This window comes from Sylvia atricapilla, chromosome 7 (genome assembly GCF_009819655.1).
Source record: "Sylvia atricapilla isolate bSylAtr1 chromosome 7, bSylAtr1.pri, whole genome shotgun sequence".
Classification (NCBI taxonomy): domain Eukaryota; kingdom Metazoa; phylum Chordata; class Aves; order Passeriformes; family Sylviidae; genus Sylvia; species Sylvia atricapilla.
In genome coordinates this window covers 26,316,014-26,337,417 of record NC_089146.1, presented here as the reverse complement: position 1 = coordinate 26,337,417, position 21,404 = coordinate 26,316,014, and the positions used below count along the sequence as shown (strand labels likewise).

The following is a 21,404-nucleotide window of genomic DNA, read 5'->3' as shown; positions in this document are numbered from 1 at the left end:
CTTTTGATACATTCCAAATAGTTTTTGAGAAACAGGGATGATCAAAGGCTTTAGTTGCCCTTTGCTGCCTTTTTTAACATTTAGCCGAAGTCAGGGCTTGGGAGTAAAGTTTCCTTTAAACAATCCTTAGTGCTGCTGCACTTGAAAACACAGCCCAGTCCCTTGCTGGGGACAAGAGTGAGGGTGCTCAGTTAACTGGCCTGCGCTGGCACCACACTGGGCAGCTCGGGCTCCCCTGGGCACACGCTTGGGACTAGTTTTAAAAGGCACTGGACACCTGACAGTCCTCCTGGCCAATCTCAGCTCTGTAGGAAAAAAGGCATTTCATTCCTTAGCATCTAGCTGCAAGTTAAGTGCTGTCCTGAGTCATGCTTAAACTGACAACAGGCTAAGTTTAGAGCAGCAACCCGGTGTCCCAAGCCCCAGCTGACCCACCCCTTACACTGTGCCGGGGTAACATGGGGCTTAAAGATGACTCTGCAAGACTTTTGCACTGACATGGTGTATTTAAGACAAAACTACAGCATAAACATTCCAGGACTGGGTTGAGTGGACTACAGATCTACTTGTTCCCATGTACAGTTTCAATACAGATCTCAGTGCAGTGCCTAAGACAGTTCATACGTCACCAGCATTGTGAAACAGAAGCAAGAGGGTGCACTTTGTTTATAAAAAAACCCAACAAATAAATTATACATTGAGAGCTATTGCCAAGCTTTACATATAAAAAGTAAAAATACAGTAGTTAGTGCAGCTTTAACAAAACAAATCTAGCTAAAAAAATATTCTTATATACTTTAAAAATAAGTTTGTCCAGTTATATAGGTAGGGTGTGTGTGTGTGTGTTTATGGAGCAGAGTGCTCAAGCCAAGCAGTCAGAAGGAGGTGAATTCTGCAGAAGAATCCTGTGGCTCCCGGCTCTGTGGGTGTGGCAGTGCTGCTCCTCAGGCCAGCCCCAAACGGAGCCGGGCCCTGGCTTTCAGGGGCCGGGCTGAGCACCTGCATCTCCCCCAGCACTGCCAGGAGGAGCCACTGCAGCTCCGCCTCTGCCACGGCTCTGTGAGGAGGGTGCCGCACCCCGGTCTGTGCTGCCAGCTCCTGCAGCAAACACACCCAGACCACACCTGCGTCATTGAAAGGCCATTAGCATATATTGGTCTATTTTTTGGTTGAAAAGTTACGATTGTCCAGCTGCATTTGAAAGCAGTGACATTACAGTGTCTAACAGCTACATATATATATATGTATGTAGATACTACAACTTCCTAAACTCAGAAACACTATGTGCCCAGACAGAGCTTTAAATGCTAGCTGGCTGTGGAACAGAGCTGCTATCACTTCACCAGTAGATTTGGATTGTACCAGAATATGTTCACACTGTGAAAAATATATCCAGTGCTGTTTGTGAAGGACGTGCTCATCCCAACAGTACATCTTTGCTTCATGAAATGAGAAGGAAGGAGCAGGGTGCAGACAAAGGGAGAGCAGGCAAGGACTGCAAACAGTTTGTACACAGACCCACACATAGCAGCAACTGTTCACCTGAGCTGCTCTAACAAGATTGCAAATTCTCTTGCTGAAGTTGTGTCCAAAAAATTGTCCAAAACTGTCTTACATAGCTGTCTCTGTTCAACAAAGTATGAGTAAAATTTAGGTTTAAAATCAAATACATTCAAGCTAAGTCATTAACCATGACTCATTAACAGATAAGGTAATTTATGTCATATAACTTATATGAAACTATTACCACTGAAATAAAGAAGAGATTCCCTTAATTCTGGTGCAAGGAAGCCTCAACACCCACATTTTAATGCCCATGTCCTAAGCCTCTAAATGTATGCAGCACATGCAGACTCTGATGGTCTTAAATGGGTGAGACTGAAATGCATCTCTCTCAGGTTAATCAGTTTGAGATAAGGGCTGGGATGTGGTTATTATAAACACCAAGATGTCTATAAAACCTTTTACTCCACAGAGTGTGACTGGAGTAAAATCACTTACTTTTAGATGAAATCACTTAGCATTCATTCATTCCTGTCAACTCTTACAGCTGAGGGGCAGACCTGTCAACATCCTGACACCAGATTTACAGAAAAGTTTTATTTATAAATCTCTTTAAATAAATACCAAAAAATAGACTTTAAGAAAATACTTGGACCCTACAGTAAACCAATCAATGGTAGGAAATGGTAGGAAAATGATAGCAATGGTAGGAAAATCCTTTTTTTTTTTTTTTAACAGTAGCACATAGGCATTAACTGATACTTTATAACACTCACTGTAGGAACTATTATCCCAGTTGGTGTTTGATAAAATGCAGGTGATGACTAATACTATGTTACCTGTTAGTCAGTCATGCTGTAACACAGTACCTCTAGCTGCAAAGCAGAACAGTGATGCCAAACCGCAGGATGTTCAGATGACAAACCTCTGTCACTTTGGTCTCGCCAGGCTCCCTATATAAAGCCATGATTTGGTTAGCTAAGCAAGCTACATCAAAATAAATTGAATGAATATTGGCTCCAAGTATCAGATATTGCTGGGAAGAGTTGAGTTTGTAGCCCCAGATCTATTAGATATTGTAGGTTCCAAATTTACTAGTTGAAATGTTTGCATTTCTATGTGAAATTTTAAATATTAGTCCTCTGAAAATTGAGGAAAGCCTCACCCCTTTGAAGTTTCTCTGTGTGTGCATGTGTGTAATCACAACACTCTTCTCCAACCACTGCTATCCTGACCATGGTGAAATAACAGTTGGTTATTTGGAACCATTTAGATTTTAGGGGACATATTCACCACACGCTATTTACTTGTTATTTGCTGTGATGGCTTGGGAGGAATCTAAGGATGGTATTCAACACGCAGTGCTGGAAAACTGTAAACTTCTGTTATTCCAGTTTTGGGAGGGATTCAAGCTGACAGTTCACAGAGCTCCTGAACCCAATGGGAAGAGCCAAATATCAAACATGCCTAAGAAAATGCTACTGCATTCTGTCTATTTACAAACCCAACACATGTAGCTGGTGAATGCCAGCTCAGCTGCTGAGCAAACAGATGAATAGCAAGTGCCAAGTTTCCACACACAGTCCTGGCTTTGTGCAGGAAGCAGACTGTTGCAGCCATTGCTTCCCTTTTCCTGCAGGAACTTTGCTGGCAACTGCATTATTAATCCAGACCAAGACATTTAATATTCAAATCAGGAATCATCTACATTTTAATAAGCAGTAAGGCTCAGATTTAGAAGTATAAAAAAAGCCAATACTCAACTGGAAGTGGCAGAGAGCTGAAGGGCTGGGAGCAGGAACCCTGTGTGCCTGGTGCGGGGCAGTGCTCTGCTCTTCGGCAGGGCGGGAGCGGGACCCGTGTGCTGGCTGGAGGGGCACCCGCAGCACCTGCCACCAATCCTGAATTCCCGCTTCTTGAGGCACTGGCTGCAAATCACTGCCTGCAGTCACTCTGGTATGTCAGTCCTACCAGCTTCCTCTGGTCCCTACATTCCTCTGTTAAGGCCTCAGGGGTTTTGAGAAGTGGCAGCAGGCCATCTAAAATCCGCGTGGCTTCTCCCTGAACTCGCATCCAGCACCTTACAAAGAGCAGGAGAGCAACAGCAGCATGAACACCTTGGTCTGAATGCAGCAGCCTTGCCGGGCCCAGCTGACTTGCATAACCCATAGTGGTTTGGTCCAAACCTTTGTTTACACTGACACGCGTGCATGCAGCCAATGGGCAGAAAAGAAGTTGTGCATACAGGTTCCAGAAGCAATTTTCACATTTAAGTTTGTTTCTAAGAACTACATGCATGTAAGTATCTACAAACAGCAGCACTATGTAGAAAACACTCTCCAACCCCAGTCATATGTACAAACCACTCCCTCAGAAAGAAAGACACAGTTTCATCTGTGCTTCCCTGTTAGGTGTGGGATTCACCATCTTTGTTTCTCCTCCCTCTGACTCTGCATTGCTTTTTTCACAGGCTGTATCCCCAGGGTCCATGTGATGATACTGCTGCCCAGAGCTCAAATGATCTCTGAACTGTATGCATTGTATCCCAAACTTCACCTGAGCACCCAAAGACCTTCACCTGCTCTGTGGAGTGTGTGCTCTTACCTTCCTTCTACAGAGAAGTGAACTGTTTATGGGAATTTTTCATCCTTTTTTCCCAATTTTCACCCTAGTCCTTCTATTGTTTGTTCCACATACAACTATTAGGTGACACTTGGAACAGGATTCAAAGTGGTGTTAAGAACTGATCTAGTTGTACTCTCATGCTGCAAAAATACCTGGTAAGTATTCCTAAAGCACAGCAAATAGAAAAAACACCCAGAAACAGCATGAAGAGAAACAAGAAAATTCTTTTCCTTTCTAGTCCTAGAAGACAACAATACTAATCAATAAGCAGTTCCTGAAGTAAGCTGCCCTCACACCTTCACTGCTTTGGCTTTTAAAACATACATATCTCTAGTCTAAAATGCATGTATTTGAATCATGTAGGAAATGAAATGATCAGTGTCAAATGTGGGACCTTTGTGTGTTCTGCTAATGCTACAAGCTGTTTGGCAGGTAGTTTGCATTTTCCTGGTTGCAATGAGCAGCAGCTCAAATCCAGTCTACATAGCTGGTCACTGATGGACTAGATTTTCATGTAATAGGGTGTGCAAAGATTATTTAGGGGGTTAAGGCCAAAAAGGAGATTATGTGTGGGTAAAATGAAGGAAAACCAGAGGGAATAATCACACAGAAGAAAATGTCCTTGGCTGTACGGGACAGTGACACCACGGAGAGTCCTGTGCAGGGCACGGCCACGAGGTGGCCCTGCGAGCTCTCCTCATGCCTGCGACGTTCATTACTCCACAGCCATCAGGGCCCCGTGCGACACCTTCCAGCAGCACCAGAGCCAGCTCAGGGTAAGGAACAATTAACCCAGCACGAGCAGAGCACTACTGTTTTCTTTTCCTCCGTTCAGAACTAGCTCCAGTGTGACATTTCGCTTCTCCCAAGGGAGATCAAATGTGCATGTGGTTTTACATCCCGGTTCAGGCTGCAATTCCAGTTAGATTGTGATAAATGTAGATCCTGGCAAACCAGCCGGCTGTCTGACTCCCGTTCAGCACGAGTTTGATCCCAAGCAAGTTTTTTGGAAGGATCCCTTGGAGACATGTTAGAAGACTTGAGTTTTTACAAGGTGAGAGTTTCAGAGACTCCTTCTTCTAGAGCTCAGTGGTGAGTAAACATTTTGTTCTTATTGTAGCATCCTCAGTAACTGGGCTAGAAGGGAGGGAAAAAATAAGGCTCTGTAAATACCCTCCTCCAAAAAGGTCTGCCATGATGGATTACAGGAGAGCGTTGCTTCAAAGAGCATTCATGGCTGTTCCCCTTCTATCTTAATGAGACCAGCGGACAAACCTTTCTAATGGACAACTGCAGAAGAGCAAACTGAATGAAATTTAAACAAAGAAGCACCACTGAGATTCTTTAAAGTGAGTCACTGCAGGGCCTGATCATCACTGCCATCATTCTGCCTCACCAGCACGGCAGAATGGACTAGCAGGGGAAAAGGCTTCTACCAGTTTGGGTTTTTGACACCGTTATAGCTTGGAAATAACTGGGAGGCATCCCTCTCCACCCCCACCAATCCTCTGGTACTGAAACACTGTAAAGAGATTTCTCAGAAAAATTTTCTGCACTGTAACTTTAGTCTAGCATTAGAACATGTGAGCAGATAAGGAAAGAAACTGAAGTGAAATTATAATATACACACATCAGTTGATCTGTAATATTTCAGATGCTATAAACTGAGACAGTCTATTAGCAATGTGTCTAAATGGCCACTCTAATAGGTCAGTGGAAGCAGTAAGAGTGCCCACACAGACTTGTGGAATGAGCTGCGGAGACCTCACCTTGCAAGGACTTCGGGTGTCTGCTGGGATGGTGTCAACCCAGCTGAGGACATCAGGGTCTCCGTGCTGCCTTTCACTGCCTTCAAAGATAAGGCAACACTGTTTCCCAAAGGCCCGTTGGAAATCAGTCCCGTCTGATGGGGAAGAATGAAACAAGGAATTCAAACACCAGCCAGGACAAGACAAGCTAACTTTTCAATACGATTTACTTATAAATGGAAAAAAATAGGATTCATTAAACTCCAGCCTGGGCTTTACTAAATACAAATTCTTTAAGAAGTTTTATGGCTTTTATTGGCAGTACAATACAGCAAAAATTAACTATTAACAGGGTATGTTGTCTGATTTACTCCAGCTGAATTAGCTGGCTTTATTTTTGGTCTGGAAGACCTTACTTTGTAGACCCTCAAACTATTAAAATTATTGCATATTATTATTTAACTTGAACTCCCATTTCTTAATCATGACAAAAGCTTTCATTTTTTTCTTTGTTAGGAAATGATCAAACAACTCACTGGCACTAACCACCTCGGTGTTACAATGGGCTGAGAAGACACCTACGAAAAGCAAACAAAAGCTCGATTAAAAGGTTGAAGGTAGCTGAGTTGTCAAAATAGCATTGCCGCCCAAAACAACACCTCCCCCAAAATAATCTCAGATATTTGCCCCTCGTTAGCCTTTGAATCACGTTAGTGATTAGGTGGAGATGTGGCACCCACTGAGCACAGAGCCAGACACTCACTGGGAGCAGTTTCAACTCAGCGCTCCCTTCCAAAGGAAAGAATTTATCATCTTCTAGTGCTTTGTGGACAGAGCACACTACTGTGAAGAGTTTAAACGTTCTCCTTCTTCCCCCTTTCTCTTGGTGCATACAGTGTAACTCCACTTTGCCAGCACAGATTATAAGAGATTTCTTTTTATCTATATAAGAGGCTTGATTAGTATTACAAGTTTACTTTTCAAGTATTTGTGTGTGTATCTGTATTTATACAGATATACAGACATGTACATACATCTTCCCATATAAGTGCTGAATTATGTATTAATATAATCCCTAAAAGTGTGAGAAGCAGGCTGGCACTTGCAGCCCTGCTAAAACAGAACTAGAGGACCCTGTGGACACATACAGGTTCACTCTTCAGGTTCCTTCATTTCCCCTGCAAAGCTGTCAAGCCTACACCCCTAGAGCAGCCACCCTGCAGCTGGGGGCCATGCGAACAGTGATCCCTGTCCATCACTTCTTTCCACTGCCGCAGATCCAAGCCTGGCTGATGGACATTAAAGCCAGAGAAGAGTTCATGAGTAAAAAAATCACTGTTATGTGCAAAGGAAGAAGTTTGGGTTTGAAATACATTTACCCGAGGTGTGGCTTCTGTAAAGTCAATTAGATTCTCTGTCAGTGATGTTAAGGAAACGTCCTGGTCATCTGGAGTGCTCTATGGAATAAATCAATTTTGAATTGAATTCCCAGTAGTAACCACATAGGTCGACTGAATACTACTGTCTTCCTGAATTATAGACCAGTATCTTTAATGAACACCACTTTTCATCAGCCTATTTTTTCAAGTCTTTCCATTTGATCTTTTTTAATAGCCTTTTAATTTCCCTTATTCTCATTAAAGTACTGGAAACAACATCATTGCCCAGTAAGCAAGCAGTGAAACTGTCCCTTCCCCTCTGCGAAGGTGGGGTACTGCTCCATCAAAAGGTCAGCAAAGTCTGGAGTAGGGGGTTTGAACTCGGTGAAATTTATGATTATTCAATGGGATCAACAACATAATACTGGTCTAGAGGCCCAACAGCTACAGAGCAGGGTGTTTTAGTCATCCAGAACAACCTGTCAGTCTGCTCAAGTAAAGGCAGCACAGGTCCAATGCTATTGGACTCTGCTTTTCTTTTGGAGAAGGACAGAAGAATGTTTAATCTCCAAATCGGTGCTCTTCATGGAGTCCAGTTAAAAAAAACCTTAAGCTAAGTAGAATAAAAAATTAGCATCTAAACTTCAACTTTTCCTTCTGTGGTTCTTTTGATGGGAACTGCCTATGTCAGAATTTCATCCCTACTGTCTCCTCACTGGAACATAAAATCATTGGGATGTAAGGGGCTCCCCGCTAGTGTGAGAAAAACAACCAGTTTAGAAAAATCAGAGTTATACCACGAACCGGAAAGGACACGCAGAAATGGCCTTTGGAAAGATCTGTGCAGTGTCCCTGCCTGCTTCAGAAAGCACTCTCTGGCATTCCCCAGCGCCTGGCATTCACAGAGTTATGAGAGGCATGCAGCAAGGTCTGCTGGGCTTGCCTGGAGGCATCGGGAGCTCAGAATGTGACACAGAAACCTTCCAGGCTGGCAGGTGGTGATACCTTTGAAACAGCAGCCTCCTCAGTTGGAGCCAGATTAGCTGGAATTAGCAGGTCCTCGTGGTTAGAGTCAGCATTGTCCTCATTCAACGTATTACTGGAAGGGGAAAACATTCTCATTAGCACCCTGCCTGGACAGCATGGAACAGCGCTGCTTCCCAGATAGCTCAAAACCTTGACACCAGTTCCACGGAGGCAGACAAAAGACTGATGCTTGTATGTTAATGTAAACGCCTTCCAACTACCTCCACAGATTCCTTGTCTCTCTCTCAGTTCCAGCTACAGCTGTGTATAGACCCAGCAGTATCAACATCTTCTATCTCAAAGGAGTTTCTTCAGCCCTTGTGTCTAATTTGCCTGAAGCCTTTCCTGTCATCCTCTTATCTTCCTCTTTAGAGCCAGGGGCAGCAGGATGTCAGGAATCTCAGTCCTTTCGGAAGATGAGAGAGATCCCTACTGCTTGCAAGGATACTCACCCCGAGGCCTGGCCTACACTGATTAACTGCTGCAACAGTAATTAAAAATGCATCCATAAACCCGCTTAGTTAGATGTAGCCTAAATGCTCAGCGACTGCTCCTCATCTTTTCAGGCCTTTTCATCATAATATCCACGTGGTCCCCTTACCCCAGAAACACGTTTCTCCAGAATCACTTACGGAACAAAGGTGTTTGAAGCAGGGATTGCTCTCAGCAGCTCTCTTGGATCTTGAAATACCGGACTGGTTGCTGGGGGACTGCTCTGTGATTTGCCTGACAGGATAATGTTCCTGGCACAGACCAACAAAAAACAAACAAAACAGAAAACAGGTGTACAACCTTCCACGGAAAGCTCTTTATGAATCACTTGTTACAACACAGTTTGGGGACTGCTAATGTACATTTTATTTACAGTATCACCCTCTGCTTTGAGGTCTGCCACAGGTGCATCCTCACAAATGGTCAAGAAGATAGAAGTTGTAACCTTTTCAACTTTTTCAATGCCTGCAATCATTTCATATTTAGTAATTCTCAGGAAACTGTCATTGTCAGGGGTTTATATACAATTTTTTCTCCACAAGTAAACACCTATTGTGAACAGACCCATCTGCTCTCCCCACAGTGAAGCTGTTCACATTTCAGAATAATTAGTGATTGAAATAGCTGTTGTAACAATGGTCATAAAGTATGGGAGAATAAAGAGCATCTGTATTATCTTGTATATAATAAAATTTAGCAGTTATAACCCTGGTTTTCATCTCAAAACCACTTCATACCCATGAGGTTAAGGTACCCCATGCAAGGTAAAATGCAAAGACAACTGAGCCGCAGGCAGACCACACTTAACTGCAGGTTCTCAGTTCTGTAGTGGGGTAACTACACCACGTTTCTTAGAAATCTATTCACTACCTGGCAGCAGCCTCCTGAATATTGGAATTCTTGACACCTGTCACGCTGTCATCTTTTCCAACCTGACAGGAAGAAATGAACAGAGACATAAATTTCTGATACCTGTTTCCATCCTGTGTCAGTTCTGAGATTCACAGTAGAGCTGAGTGTCTCTATCCCAACAAAAAATGTGCTGTTCATCTACAGCTCAGGACTTAGAAAAATCAATTCCATGTGACAATTTCAGTGCAGAAATAAAAATAATTCACCAACAAAGCCAAATAAAATACCAGTATTTGCTAAGGAATTTACTACAATATGCAAGAAACCCAGTCTTAGTGACAGAATAATTGCTTGATTAGAAGGCCACCTTTGGAGGTTACCTGTCTCAATGACATCTCAAATTAAGGCTTGCACAGGGTCTTGTCCTGTTACCTGTTGACTACCACCAAAAAAATTAAGAAATTCCTCCTTGGGCAACCAATCTAGTACAGGACTATTATCACTGTGAAGAAAGGCTGAAAGCCTTCTGACTCTGCCTTGGACAAGGCTCTTGGAACACCCTTATCTGCAAGGGCAGCAGGCCCTTACCTTCTCCAACATCAGGCAATTCAAGAGAAATAAACATTTGAGAGCGTCACAGCTCTGTTCAGTTGAGTATTTACCTTGTGCACCGCTTCTGCCTGGGCCTTCAGGATATTGCTTTTGAGATCTGCTGGAAGCCACTTTGCCGCTACGATTGGGCTCTCAATTGCATTGTTAAGACATTTATCTGTCAACTTCACCACTTCATCCTAGACATGAAAACATCTTTATCAGAAGCAGTTTCCACATGGACAAGTCTGGGCTGAAGTTTATCAACATCTCTTAATAACAGGGCTCTGAAGACAGAGGAATGTCAGCAGATTTATATTGATATGAAAAAAGCAAATTTTTCCTTTATTTTGGAACTCAGTTGTAATGTCACAGCAACACAAAGTAAAAAAAGCACAATACTTATATGTGGATATGCAAACTGCTGGGCTAAAAATACAGTGTGCAAGAAATGAAATGCATCCTAAAACTGCAGCCTAGTTTACTGATAGGAGATCAATACAACAGCCATTATATCATGTCCGTGCAGCCTAAGTAAAAGTTGGTAATTTACTCTCAAATGCAAGTTGGGAAGATTTTTAATTTAAAATCCACTTATAAGTTAGACCAAGAGCTTAATTAATGTGCTACTAACAACCTCTCCCACCACTGATTATATCAGAGCAAACTGGCAGCCAGATACAACATGAAGAGAAGTAAGACTGAGATACCTTTCACGACAGTATATTTCATTATGAGAATTGCATTTCTTAATTATAAAATGTTAATTAAGCATTCAATCTACTAATTGCTATTTGATTAGTAGCAGAAGTTAATTAGCTGAGTGAAAACTAAACCCTGTGACCTTCCTTCTGAGGGTATGACTCAGCAGGGGGAGACAGAGTCCTGCTTTCCTCACCATATGCCACGGTCTAGGGAAGGCTCTTCCCAGGAGCCAAGTGCTGCAGGACAGCCCCGAGCAGGGACAATGCTGCTGCACTTCTACCTGCACCTACTGCCAGGAGGAATGAAGCCCATTGCAGAGAGAGAGCAGAGCAGAGGAGTTAAAAAGAGGTGAACAGCTGTCCTCCCACAGCTCTCCATTCTCTTTCAGCTTTTTACATTTCCTGGAGACCCTGGTGAGAACTTGTAGTTATTTGGTTTTTAGAGAGAGAAAAAATATTTCCTTTTTTTGTCTCCCTCTACATCACCTTTTGGGACATCCAAATAGGATCTTAGGAGACTATCTAAAGGAGAATACATTTTCAAATTTTGACCCTGTCAGCAATGAACTTCACAAAATATCCAAGCGTCACTGTCAACATAAAAAGCTATGAGAACCAACAACCAAGTGCTGCTAATAACTATTGCCAGCAGATATTAAGAGGTGCACCTTCACATAATTAATTAAGATTAATAATTATTAAGCATTAAAGTACTTTCATTTTAGAGAAGCTGCTGGAATTGCCAAAATTAACGTTATTCGTACAGCTGCAGCAGCCAACTGTGATAATCTTTAAGTCTTCACACTGGACCTCACTGAAGCAGATGCCATGTATGACAACACCTGCACAGCATTTTGAATGCACTCTTCCACTAGTACAGTAAATCTGATCATTTTAACTGAGCACAGCAGTACACTGGTGCCTGAAGTACCATTTTATTGTTTAACTTCCTCTAAGCTTCCTCCACCTGAACAATCAATTTAATTAGGTCACTCTAGTGTATTAATGATTAGACTCCCTACTTTTGGAAAGCTTATTAGTACTATCATAGAATTTTTTAATTTAATGGAGTATGAATTTCATACTGCCAAGGAAATATTTCCCTCAAGATTAACGATCCATTTTTTTCAACCCTATTTTGCACTTGAAAAAAACATAGGTGTCATACAGGTTTTTTTAAATGAAAAAAACATGTAGCTAGAGGGAAAAGCATCCAGCACCTGCTAATGCCTCAAGATGTCTAATTTACAAGACATTTCAGTTGTTCATACAAAATGGTAAAGCTGCTGGGTTTTGTCATTATTCTAGCTCATTAGGAATATTTGTAATTTCCATGGACTAGACAAACTACACTTGTACTGTATTCTTCAATCAAAACATGGAGCTAGGCAGCGAAGCAAAAAGACAAGGAAAGATTAAAGGCAGTAACAAGGCATGTGATCCCAATCCTTTGTGCTTTTGAGCTGTGTTCCTGGTGCTCCTAAAAATCACTTTGTGCAGGAAGATGGAGCCTAGTACAGGCACATTTTTGAGCATCTTCCATGTATTTACAGATCACAACAAATTCAGAAGAAGTAAACCCTCATGTCCTTGCATTTCTGACTCGGGAGCAGACTTTGAACACGGGCAAACAAGGTGAACCTTTATTGTTCATCTCCCTTCAGAAGCTGATGAAAGCAGAGCACTGGTGTATTTAAAGCTATTTGCTCTCTTTGTCAGATCTGGTCACTGCACTAGTGAAAGCTGGGAAAGGACAAAGTCGCATTCTTCCATCCCAACAGATTTTGGCAGTGAGCAGCAGAGAAGAATGAAGCCATTCATTCCCTCGCTTCCTCTTTTTCTCCAGAAGAACAGGGGTAGCTAGATAAATATTTCCCTATCAAAGAAATCAATCAGGATTGATTGATTGCAAGTATATAATTACATAAGGATGACTGCCGGGCCATCTCTGTCCTCTGATGGAAAACAGTTAAAGATTTTTAATGAACAAAGCTGAAGTGAGTTGGCATATAACAGTGTCATGAAGCTCAGGATGCAGCTCTGCCTTCATAAGTAGAAAGAAAACACTTTCCCCCAATGCATTTTACCAAACCTCTGCAACAGTTTCTACGTGTGCTGAAATTCATAATCACACGCCTTCAGAGAGAATGCTGCAATACTGCATTCCCTCTGAAATAACAGCAAGCTCCAGGACCTAAACTTATTGCAAGGTTTTAGTGGAGATATTGCAGTCCCATGCAATTCTGCCAGAAGACGATATCACAAACAATTCTTTTACTAGTAGATAAATTATAAATGAAAGCTTCTATGTTTTCTAAAGTAGCCTTCAAAGGCAAGAAAGAAAGTATTTTTAACAGTGACTTTTAGGTCACTCTTCAGGACTGGTTTCCAAACCATTAAACTTCCTCTCTGAAGGGTATGCTCATTTGGTGCTACTGTAACCTACATGTCTTTGCAATCTGAAGCATTGGGAATTTCAAGTATGCAGAGAGTCTCTAATCTTTGTCTATCTTTTTTAAATAAACAGTCTCAAGTGACTACTTGGTAAGCTACATCATGGGCAGAAAAGTTCTATTCTATCTCTCCTACCCTAAAAAAACCTTCCGATCATCTACACTTTTCCTAATCAAATTTGCAATCTTTTCTTGAACTGTGTTTTACCCACCTATATTGGCATACTGTTGATCCATAATTCTCTGTTATGGAAATGTTCTTGCTCTCTAACCAGGTTACTGTCTCCCCCAGTATCTCCAACCTCTGAAGTTACTCGGCACCTCATGTGACAGCAGCTGGATGACTGTGACTGTTCTGTATTGGGAGCTGTTTGTTAGATTAGCTCATTACAGGAATCTCAGCTTGCTTATTATAAATCAGCCACGATTTAAAAACCACTGAAACAGTTTCAGTCCATTCTCTTCAATGAGCCAATTAAATGTTTTTCCTCTCTCCGTCAACTAAAGTGGAGCTCAACAGGCTAAAATATTCTTAAATAAACTGCATTCATTTGCTTTAGCTTATGTAGAAGCAGTGTTTCAGCATAACAGGACCTACAGTCCACTGACTAATCTCCTTAGAGACCCGGTAATCTTTGTAAGGCACTCACCAAGCAGAGAGGTGCACCAGGCAGCCCTGACAGCAGCTCTTAAAGGGGACATGAGCCCAGCAGACTGCAGCACCACCCACAGCAGCAGCCTTCTCTCACATGGAGGCGGAAAACAAACGCTTAGGAGTGGGCTTAGGTCAAACACACACTGCTACACACCTCTCCTGGCACCTGGTTCTGTTACTATTGAGGGAGGAAGAAAAATCATAGCTGCTTCACTCAAAGTTAGATAAATCCTTGGGCCTCCCTGCAAGGGAGGGTAGCCTAAACAGAGATAACACTGCCAGGTGTTTCACTCTCTCTGCTTGCCCAAAACACAAAAGTCTCCCAAAGCTTTTGCATCAGAGAAAGCAGAGCAATGGAAAACCAGATTTCATTTTTTAAAGCTCAATTAAAAAACCCAGAAGAATATCCTGTCTGGGGGCAGTTGTCTGATAACCAGTGAATCCATCAAAGTTCACAGCTGTTATAAGGGAGGATCCTGGCCTCTCTATCCCTTCTAGCAACACTACTTATTTTCACCATGGCTCTGGAATTTCTTTGACCCTTTCCTTGAACCTATTTAACTCACTATTTACCAACTTAAAGAGCAAACTAAAAACCTAAAGAAATCCAGCACCTCAACAAAAAGTTCAAAACAAAGGCAGGAAAAAAAAATTGTTTGCCAGTTTGTAGATACATTTGTTCACTGAAACCTGCAATGATTCCTGGCAGTGAGAGGAGAGGGAAGCTGGGGAAGAAAGAGTGAAGATGAAGGAGGGAGAAGAGAGCCCTCACCCTGTTCAGGGCACTCAGGCTTGTACTTTGGCTCAGCTGCCCGTGAAGTGCAGCCTGACTTGCTCAGAAGGATTTGAGAGCAGTAAATCAAACCACATCACTGCTCTTTGTGTAAACACTGAGCACTAACACCTACATCAGGGAGCAGGTACAAACTGGTAACTTAACAGGAGGGATGGATCATCAGCAAACTTGACTCAAAACAAAATGTCAGAACAACCTTCTCAGAACTGAAAAATGCCAGGAAAGCAGCTCAGCCCTTCCAAAAAGAGGGTGAACCATCCAACACCATGCAGGTAGTAACCTACAGATAAAGACAACTGAGAAACATTTCAAGCATTTATGCCTTTTACTCCCACTGATTTTAGAAAATCTCACCAGGCTGCAGTCTGCACATGCACCTCTGCCTCATCTTTATCTCACTGCCCTTTCACACACAGGTTTATACATCATAAAGCTTTTGTATTTTCCTGTATTACTCACTCATAGTCTTAGAAGAATTGCAAACAGACCAAGGCCAGTGGAAGACTTTTCAGAATGATCTAAACAAAATTCAGGACCGTAGCAGGGGGAAAGAAGGCCAATTAATTACCTGCACGTTTATGTTCACGTTGGGACGCTCAGTCGGCACGGGGCTGCTGCGCTCTGTCTCCAGCTGTTTCAGTTTTAGGAATGTGTCTTCAAATGCTGAAAAAGACAAAAAAGATATAATATATAATGTTATATATATAATATAATATAATATAATGTTACCACGGAGTTACTTGACTTGTAACTTGCACTATTACTAAATACCAATTGCATAATTTTCAAGTAGTGCAAAAAAGCACAGCTATGGGGGAATCTACTTGCTCAAGCTCTGGTACAAATTTCAAGCCTGCAAACTGTGTGCATCGAATCACAGCACTGCACTCCTGGGAGCTCATTTGCCCAGCCATCCTCACAGGGAGCGAGCAAACAGTTAATTGCTTAGATGGTGGCACTTTACTGTATTTGTGGACAAAGTCACATCCAATGAAGAACTGACTTTTCCTCTGGATCTCTGTTCTCAGTGTTCCAGTAATAGGTAAAATTATTCTCATGCATGTAATCTAAGGGAGCTTCCTACAACAGTTGTCAAGGAACCAATCTCATATCAACCTAATTATTTAATCTTGGTCTCACACATCATAATAGGGAACAATCTGTCAGTTTGCTTACGATCAGAGTCTGCTTTTTCTGCAGCAGTTTCCTTCGTGCCAGGAGGTGGGCAATTAACAGCCTCTTCTGAATCTCCCGTTGCCAAGCCAACAACTGGACGGCCCACAGCATCATCCACGCAAGTTTCTGGCAACTCTGTGCTGTCTAGCAAATCAACAAGAGGTGTGCTGCAAAGGCAGAAAGATGGGCAGAGAGATGCACAATCACATTACCACTCTTCTTGTAACAAGAAAAAGCTTTAAGACATGCAATCTCTTTTTTCAAGCTGTCTTCTGCTGATCAGCCACAATCTAGAAAAACTGCTTCAGGTAACTAACAGACATTGGCTTTCAGCAAGCTTAAGGAAGATGAAAACCAGAACATTTCATGTCTGTCTAAGTGACTTCATAACAGAACACATCCATGTTGTCTGCTGTGGCATCACACAGCAGTGGAAAAAGTGAAGAGAGAAGGAGGGAAGCTTTTATCCATGAAATACACTTTTTGGAACAAACATCTGAAGTTTTGCTAGGTACCCTTTAGGACTTTTATAAGAGAAAAGTAAAATTTAGGGGGAGGGAAGTTGGTACCACACAAAGCTGTTTGTACAGTACTTCACCCAACACTGGTAAGCAGAACAGAGGGAAGGAAGGGTGCACTGCACAGGACTGCACTGACACTTATGGTCAGGCATACCTAGAACCAGTTTCAGTTTTGTTACCTGAACATTCTTTTTGTTAACTTAAGCATTCATTTAGGCAGAGTCATGAATGAAACCACAGCAGTCACAGTGTTTTAAGTGAACCACTGCATGTACTCTGTACCCTGTTAGGATTACTTGTTTCACCTCCTTTGGTTTCTGGTTTAAACGTCTCCTTTAAATTTTGCACTACGAGCTTTATTTTCAAAACAATTACAAAACCAAAAATATTATGATGCTTATGTTGCGCAAGCAGCCAGGAATCTCATACATTTCCCTAGAGCTTGGGAAAAGCCAAAGCTATCCTAACAGCAAACTAAAAAACACAGAAACCACTAAACCACTGCTGCACAACACAACGGTTAATCTGACGGCCTGTGCACACAGCTTCATCTTTACTGCTGCCCAGTACAATCAACAAACTCTCACAGTTTGGCTACAATATCGATTCAAGAAGAAAAATCTATCAAAGCCTTTTGTAAATCCCGTCCCAAACAGGAGAACAATGATATCAAGCCCATACCCACCACAACAGAACCTACCCTTAAGCACAGACAAGGGAAGTTTTCTACTTGACAGTTTAGACCAGCTTCTCCCTTATCACTACCAGGTTAGTGCCTCATGCCTCTCTCCAGCCCCTGGAACCAGTGCCACATTGTCACTATAGAGGCTCCAGGAAAAACTCCTTCCCCTCCAGCTCAAGCACACAAAGAATCCTTTTAACATTAAATATATGCCTCTGAAACAGATTACAGGATATCACTGTTCTAGTTCTAATAATGTATGAATCATTGTAAATCAATTAATTGCTGTAAGGCAAATTGAGGTCACTGGCTCAACTCTCTTAAAGCAGTGGAATAAGAAGCTACTAGCAAAGCAAGTGATAGGAAAAATTTTCAACCTCCTGTGCAGCCTCTCCCTGCACCACTAATGGGAAAAGGCAAACAGCACACAGTCTTGCAGAAAGGGAATGATGGATACAGAGATTTAATTGTTAGAATTAACAAACAGGAAGAGATGCTCTTCCAATTAAGGCAACAAGGAAAGTGAGACTGAATCCCATATACTTGCATTTACCCACACACAAAGGGATATTTTGAATCTTGCACAGTAATAAGTGCTGGCTTTATGTCTTCAAATCAACTTCTACCTTCGTATTTTACAAAATACTCTCTGGGAAATGCTGATAAAATATACCAGGAGTTCCAACTGTATAAATAATTATGAATACAGGAATAATGAAGGGCATTAAAAAGTGCATGTAAAAGTTTGTCAACCCATTAATAAGTCATTACATGCTCAGGGAGCTCACACAGTTAAGGGAGGAGCTACTGCATTACCCTTTCTTTTTGGCTGGCCCATATATTGGTATAAATATGTACCACACAGCATTCAGTATGCTGTGAATTCAGTATGCTTTCTCAGTATAACACAACTGAGAAAGCTCCCTGTTAAAAGTGGTGTGGGTTTTAACTTCCTAGTTGAAAAGCAAAGCAATATCTCATGCTAGTTTGTGAAATACAATCTTCAAAATACTGTAATCAAGTTTACAAAAGAAGTTTTTCTCCTGGAAACAATTTGATTTCCAACAGCATGAAGTACCATGCAAGCTCATTTATTTTTTCAGACTGGTAGTGACACAGAATAGTCTCTCTCATAGACTCTGCAAGGAAGGACAATAGCACGAAATTCCTTGCTAATTTTCTTGGCTTTGAGGAAACCAACATTGCACACGAAGGTAAGAAGAGTAGTGAATTTGAGCCTTTTCGAATTGTTTTCGCCTAAACAAAAATGCACAATATTAAAAAACCCAACAACCAAAAAACCACACACACACAAAACAGTGCTCCCTTTTAAAAGTGAGGAAGCAAAAGAAAAAGTCCTGGGAATGCAAGATCCTAGAAATGGAGACAGCTTACACACACTGGGTTTGTAATCAAGCCCCATATTCCAAGAATTCTGCTGTCTCCCCTTTGTTTGAAGATAGTTCCAAATACTGACACAGCAAAATATACACAAGCCAACAACTACAGGAAAAGAAAGGAAAGAAAACATGCTTAGGAAAATGTGCTGGCTGCAGAACCTTTGGGCATATTAAGCAAAGATCTGTCACACGCAAAAAAAAAAAATCCATGTGCTTCCTCATTGCAATTCATAGAGGACATAACCTGTCCCTGTAAAAATGAAGCTCGGTGGTGCTGGTACCAGTGTGATACAATTTCTCTGTCTCCTGTTGAGAGTTGTCACTCACCCTAACAAAGACTAAGATAATAATTCTCCCCAAGTCATGAAGTCTTACCAAAATAATCCCTGCACAATGGACCCTTAGGATGTATGCAAGAGTCAAAGCCACGTGGCAAAAGCATGCAACTAATATCCTACTGAAATAAGCCAGTTCTAAAGGCAGATTGGTTTCAGGCTGCTACCCCATCCTGAATCTGTCATGGAAAAAATCTGCTACAAAAAACTGAGCCACAGTTCTGATTACCAAACTCGCTGCAAATTCCAGAGTAGTCCATGACCATCAGTAGGGTCACCAGCCCTCTGCTCAGCACTGGAGGGACACCCAGGAGTGCTGTGCCCAGTTCTGGGCTTCCCACGACAAGAGACACAAGGATATACTGGAAGGAGTGCAGCAAAAGGTCACAAGAACAATAAAGGGTCTGGAGCACCTGAGCTAAGAGGCAAGCCTTAGAGCTGGGACTGTTCAGCCTGGAGAGGACAAAGCTCAGGAGGATCTCATCAATGTGTATTAAAACTTGATGGAGAAAGTAAAGACAACAGTCAAACTCTTCTCAAGGGGGCCCAGAGAAAGGATGAGAGGCAATGGCCACAAACTGAAATACAGAAAATTCCACTCTAAACCATAACCCTAACCACAAGAAAAAAACCCTGACTTTTCTTCCTGTAAGGTTGGTGAAACAGTTCACTGGAGAGTGTGAAGTCTCCATCCTTGGAGATACTCAAAACCTGGCTGGCATTGTCCCAAACAACCTGCTCTTACCATGGGGGTAGACTGCCTGATCTCCAGAGCCATCCTCCAGCCTCAACTACTCTTTAATTCTGCGACAGCTACACAAAACTTCTCTGACACCCAAGGGCTCAGTCACTACTTGCAGTGGCCTGACCTCGACAAAAGCACACCTGCAATAAAACTCTGCAATAAAACAGTGATTTGATACTGCAGCAGTATCCTTGCACTTTAAATACAAAACTATCCCAAATTCCTCCATTCAAATTAGTGGCTTCTTCCTCCTCAACTACACAGACATTATATGATACTGTAAAGTTAAACAACTTATTTTCGTTTGCATATTCTCATGTAACTTTATAAATAAGAAACAAATGGGTTTGCTTCACTCCACAAGTTTACAACACCCAGAATTCCAAACCTAAAACTAAAAAAAGCACAAGAGATTGTTCCAATCAGCTTTGGAGGTGTCACAGATCGTTAGTTTACAGCTTGCTCATACACTTTTTTTCAGCAGAGTTGTAAAACAGATTCATATTTCATTAGCAAACTCTTTCCACCCATCAGATGCGGAGGTGAGGAGATGAAAATATCTCAGGCAATATTAAGTTATGTCCTGACTGACACTTACTTCTTGGTTCTTTAGGTCAGGATATCTGATAATGTTTTTTTATTTCTGGGCTATGTGGCAATTTGAAACATAATGAAGTAACTTGAAAATCATTCAAACAACTTCTTTATCCTAAAAGCTAAATATAAATTAACTTTAAAAGCCCTCAGTTACAACTTTTCCTCCTTTTTTAATAGAAAATGAATATTTCAATTTAAAAGCAACAAACTTCAGAAAACACAGTGTGTTCAAGGGTAAAGGTTTGTTCTTCATGTTGCTAAAGGCCCCCAAGAATACCAATGAGCCATGAAGCTGGAGTCTTAACCTCTGACTTAACAATTAACCTCGTGGATCATATGGTAGGACTGGTGTTTGTCAGGAAATCTTTGTTTCTTTTCAACTGGACCAGAGAAGCAAAAAAGAAAGAAAAATTTGAAAAAAGCAAAACCTTATAATAATAAAAAATTACTCTTTGCCTTTTTGACAATTCTGATAAATTTATTCTTTAAAAATTGAAAATAATTCTATACCATTTCCAAACAACAATTCTCAGAAGAGGTCTTATTGAGGAAAAAAAAAAAAAAAAGGTTAGTTTTCAGATCAACCATGTATCTTAGATATTTTTACATGATCATGGTTCAAAAGGAGGGGCAGTTACATCCTCTATTTCCTTTAGGTTTTTCAAACCATATTATAACCCACTAGTTGTGTAGGTAGTTTTATAACAAATGTGACCTCCTGAATGGCTCTCAAACCCAGCTAAAAAAAAAAACCACGAATCTTTTGGTCATTAAGAAAACCTTTAACACAATTTAAAAAATATATCTATCTATTATGCATACATAGATAGATATATACTGTTTTTAAAGTAAGGCTGATGTGCGGCTTCTGGTCTATACGTTGTTTTCCTCTAAAGACTCAATACCAACAGCACAATCTGCAAGGCCTTTGTAACAAAAGCTTTCCCCCCTCTATAGCGAGCTTGGGGTCCGTTGTCCTTATCCCAGGGGGAGCTCAGGGTAAGAAGCACCCCGCTCCCCGGCAGGGCGCAGAGTCAGAGGCTGGTCATGGTGGCCTGCCCGGCGCAGGCGGCGCGCAGCCCCGCGTTCCTGGCGTTGCGCTCGTGGACGAACGCGGGGCACGG

The 21,404-nt window shown here is 41.7% G+C and overlaps 1 protein-coding gene across 6 annotated transcripts in view; it reads right to left on the bottom strand.

Annotated features, from left to right (window-relative positions):
• Positions 1-3,190: 3,190 nt before the first annotated feature.
• EPB41L5 (erythrocyte membrane protein band 4.1 like 5) overlaps positions 3,191-21,404 on the bottom strand; it is a 51,530-nt gene continuing 33,316 nt past the window's right edge. For 5 of the 6 annotated variants that reach the window (XM_066323049.1, XM_066323045.1, XM_066323047.1 and 2 more), the window contains 10 exons: positions 16,001-16,167; positions 15,393-15,487; positions 10,288-10,416; positions 9,644-9,705; positions 8,914-9,024; positions 8,261-8,354; positions 7,256-7,333; positions 6,413-6,454; positions 5,898-6,031; positions 3,191-5,265 (listed from right to left, as the gene is read on the bottom strand). In XM_066323049.1, the coding sequence (XP_066179146.1) occupies positions 5,208-5,265; positions 5,898-6,031; positions 6,413-6,454; positions 7,256-7,333; positions 8,261-8,354; positions 8,914-9,024; positions 9,644-9,705; positions 10,288-10,416; positions 15,393-15,487; positions 16,001-16,167 (970 nt within the window). In that variant the 3' untranslated portion in view covers positions 3,191-5,207. The remainder of the gene's footprint in view (positions 5,266-5,897; positions 6,032-6,412; positions 6,455-7,255; positions 7,334-8,260; positions 8,355-8,913; positions 9,025-9,643; positions 9,706-10,287; positions 10,417-15,392; positions 15,488-16,000; positions 16,168-21,404) is intronic. The other variant, XM_066323046.1, reaches the window with a different exon arrangement.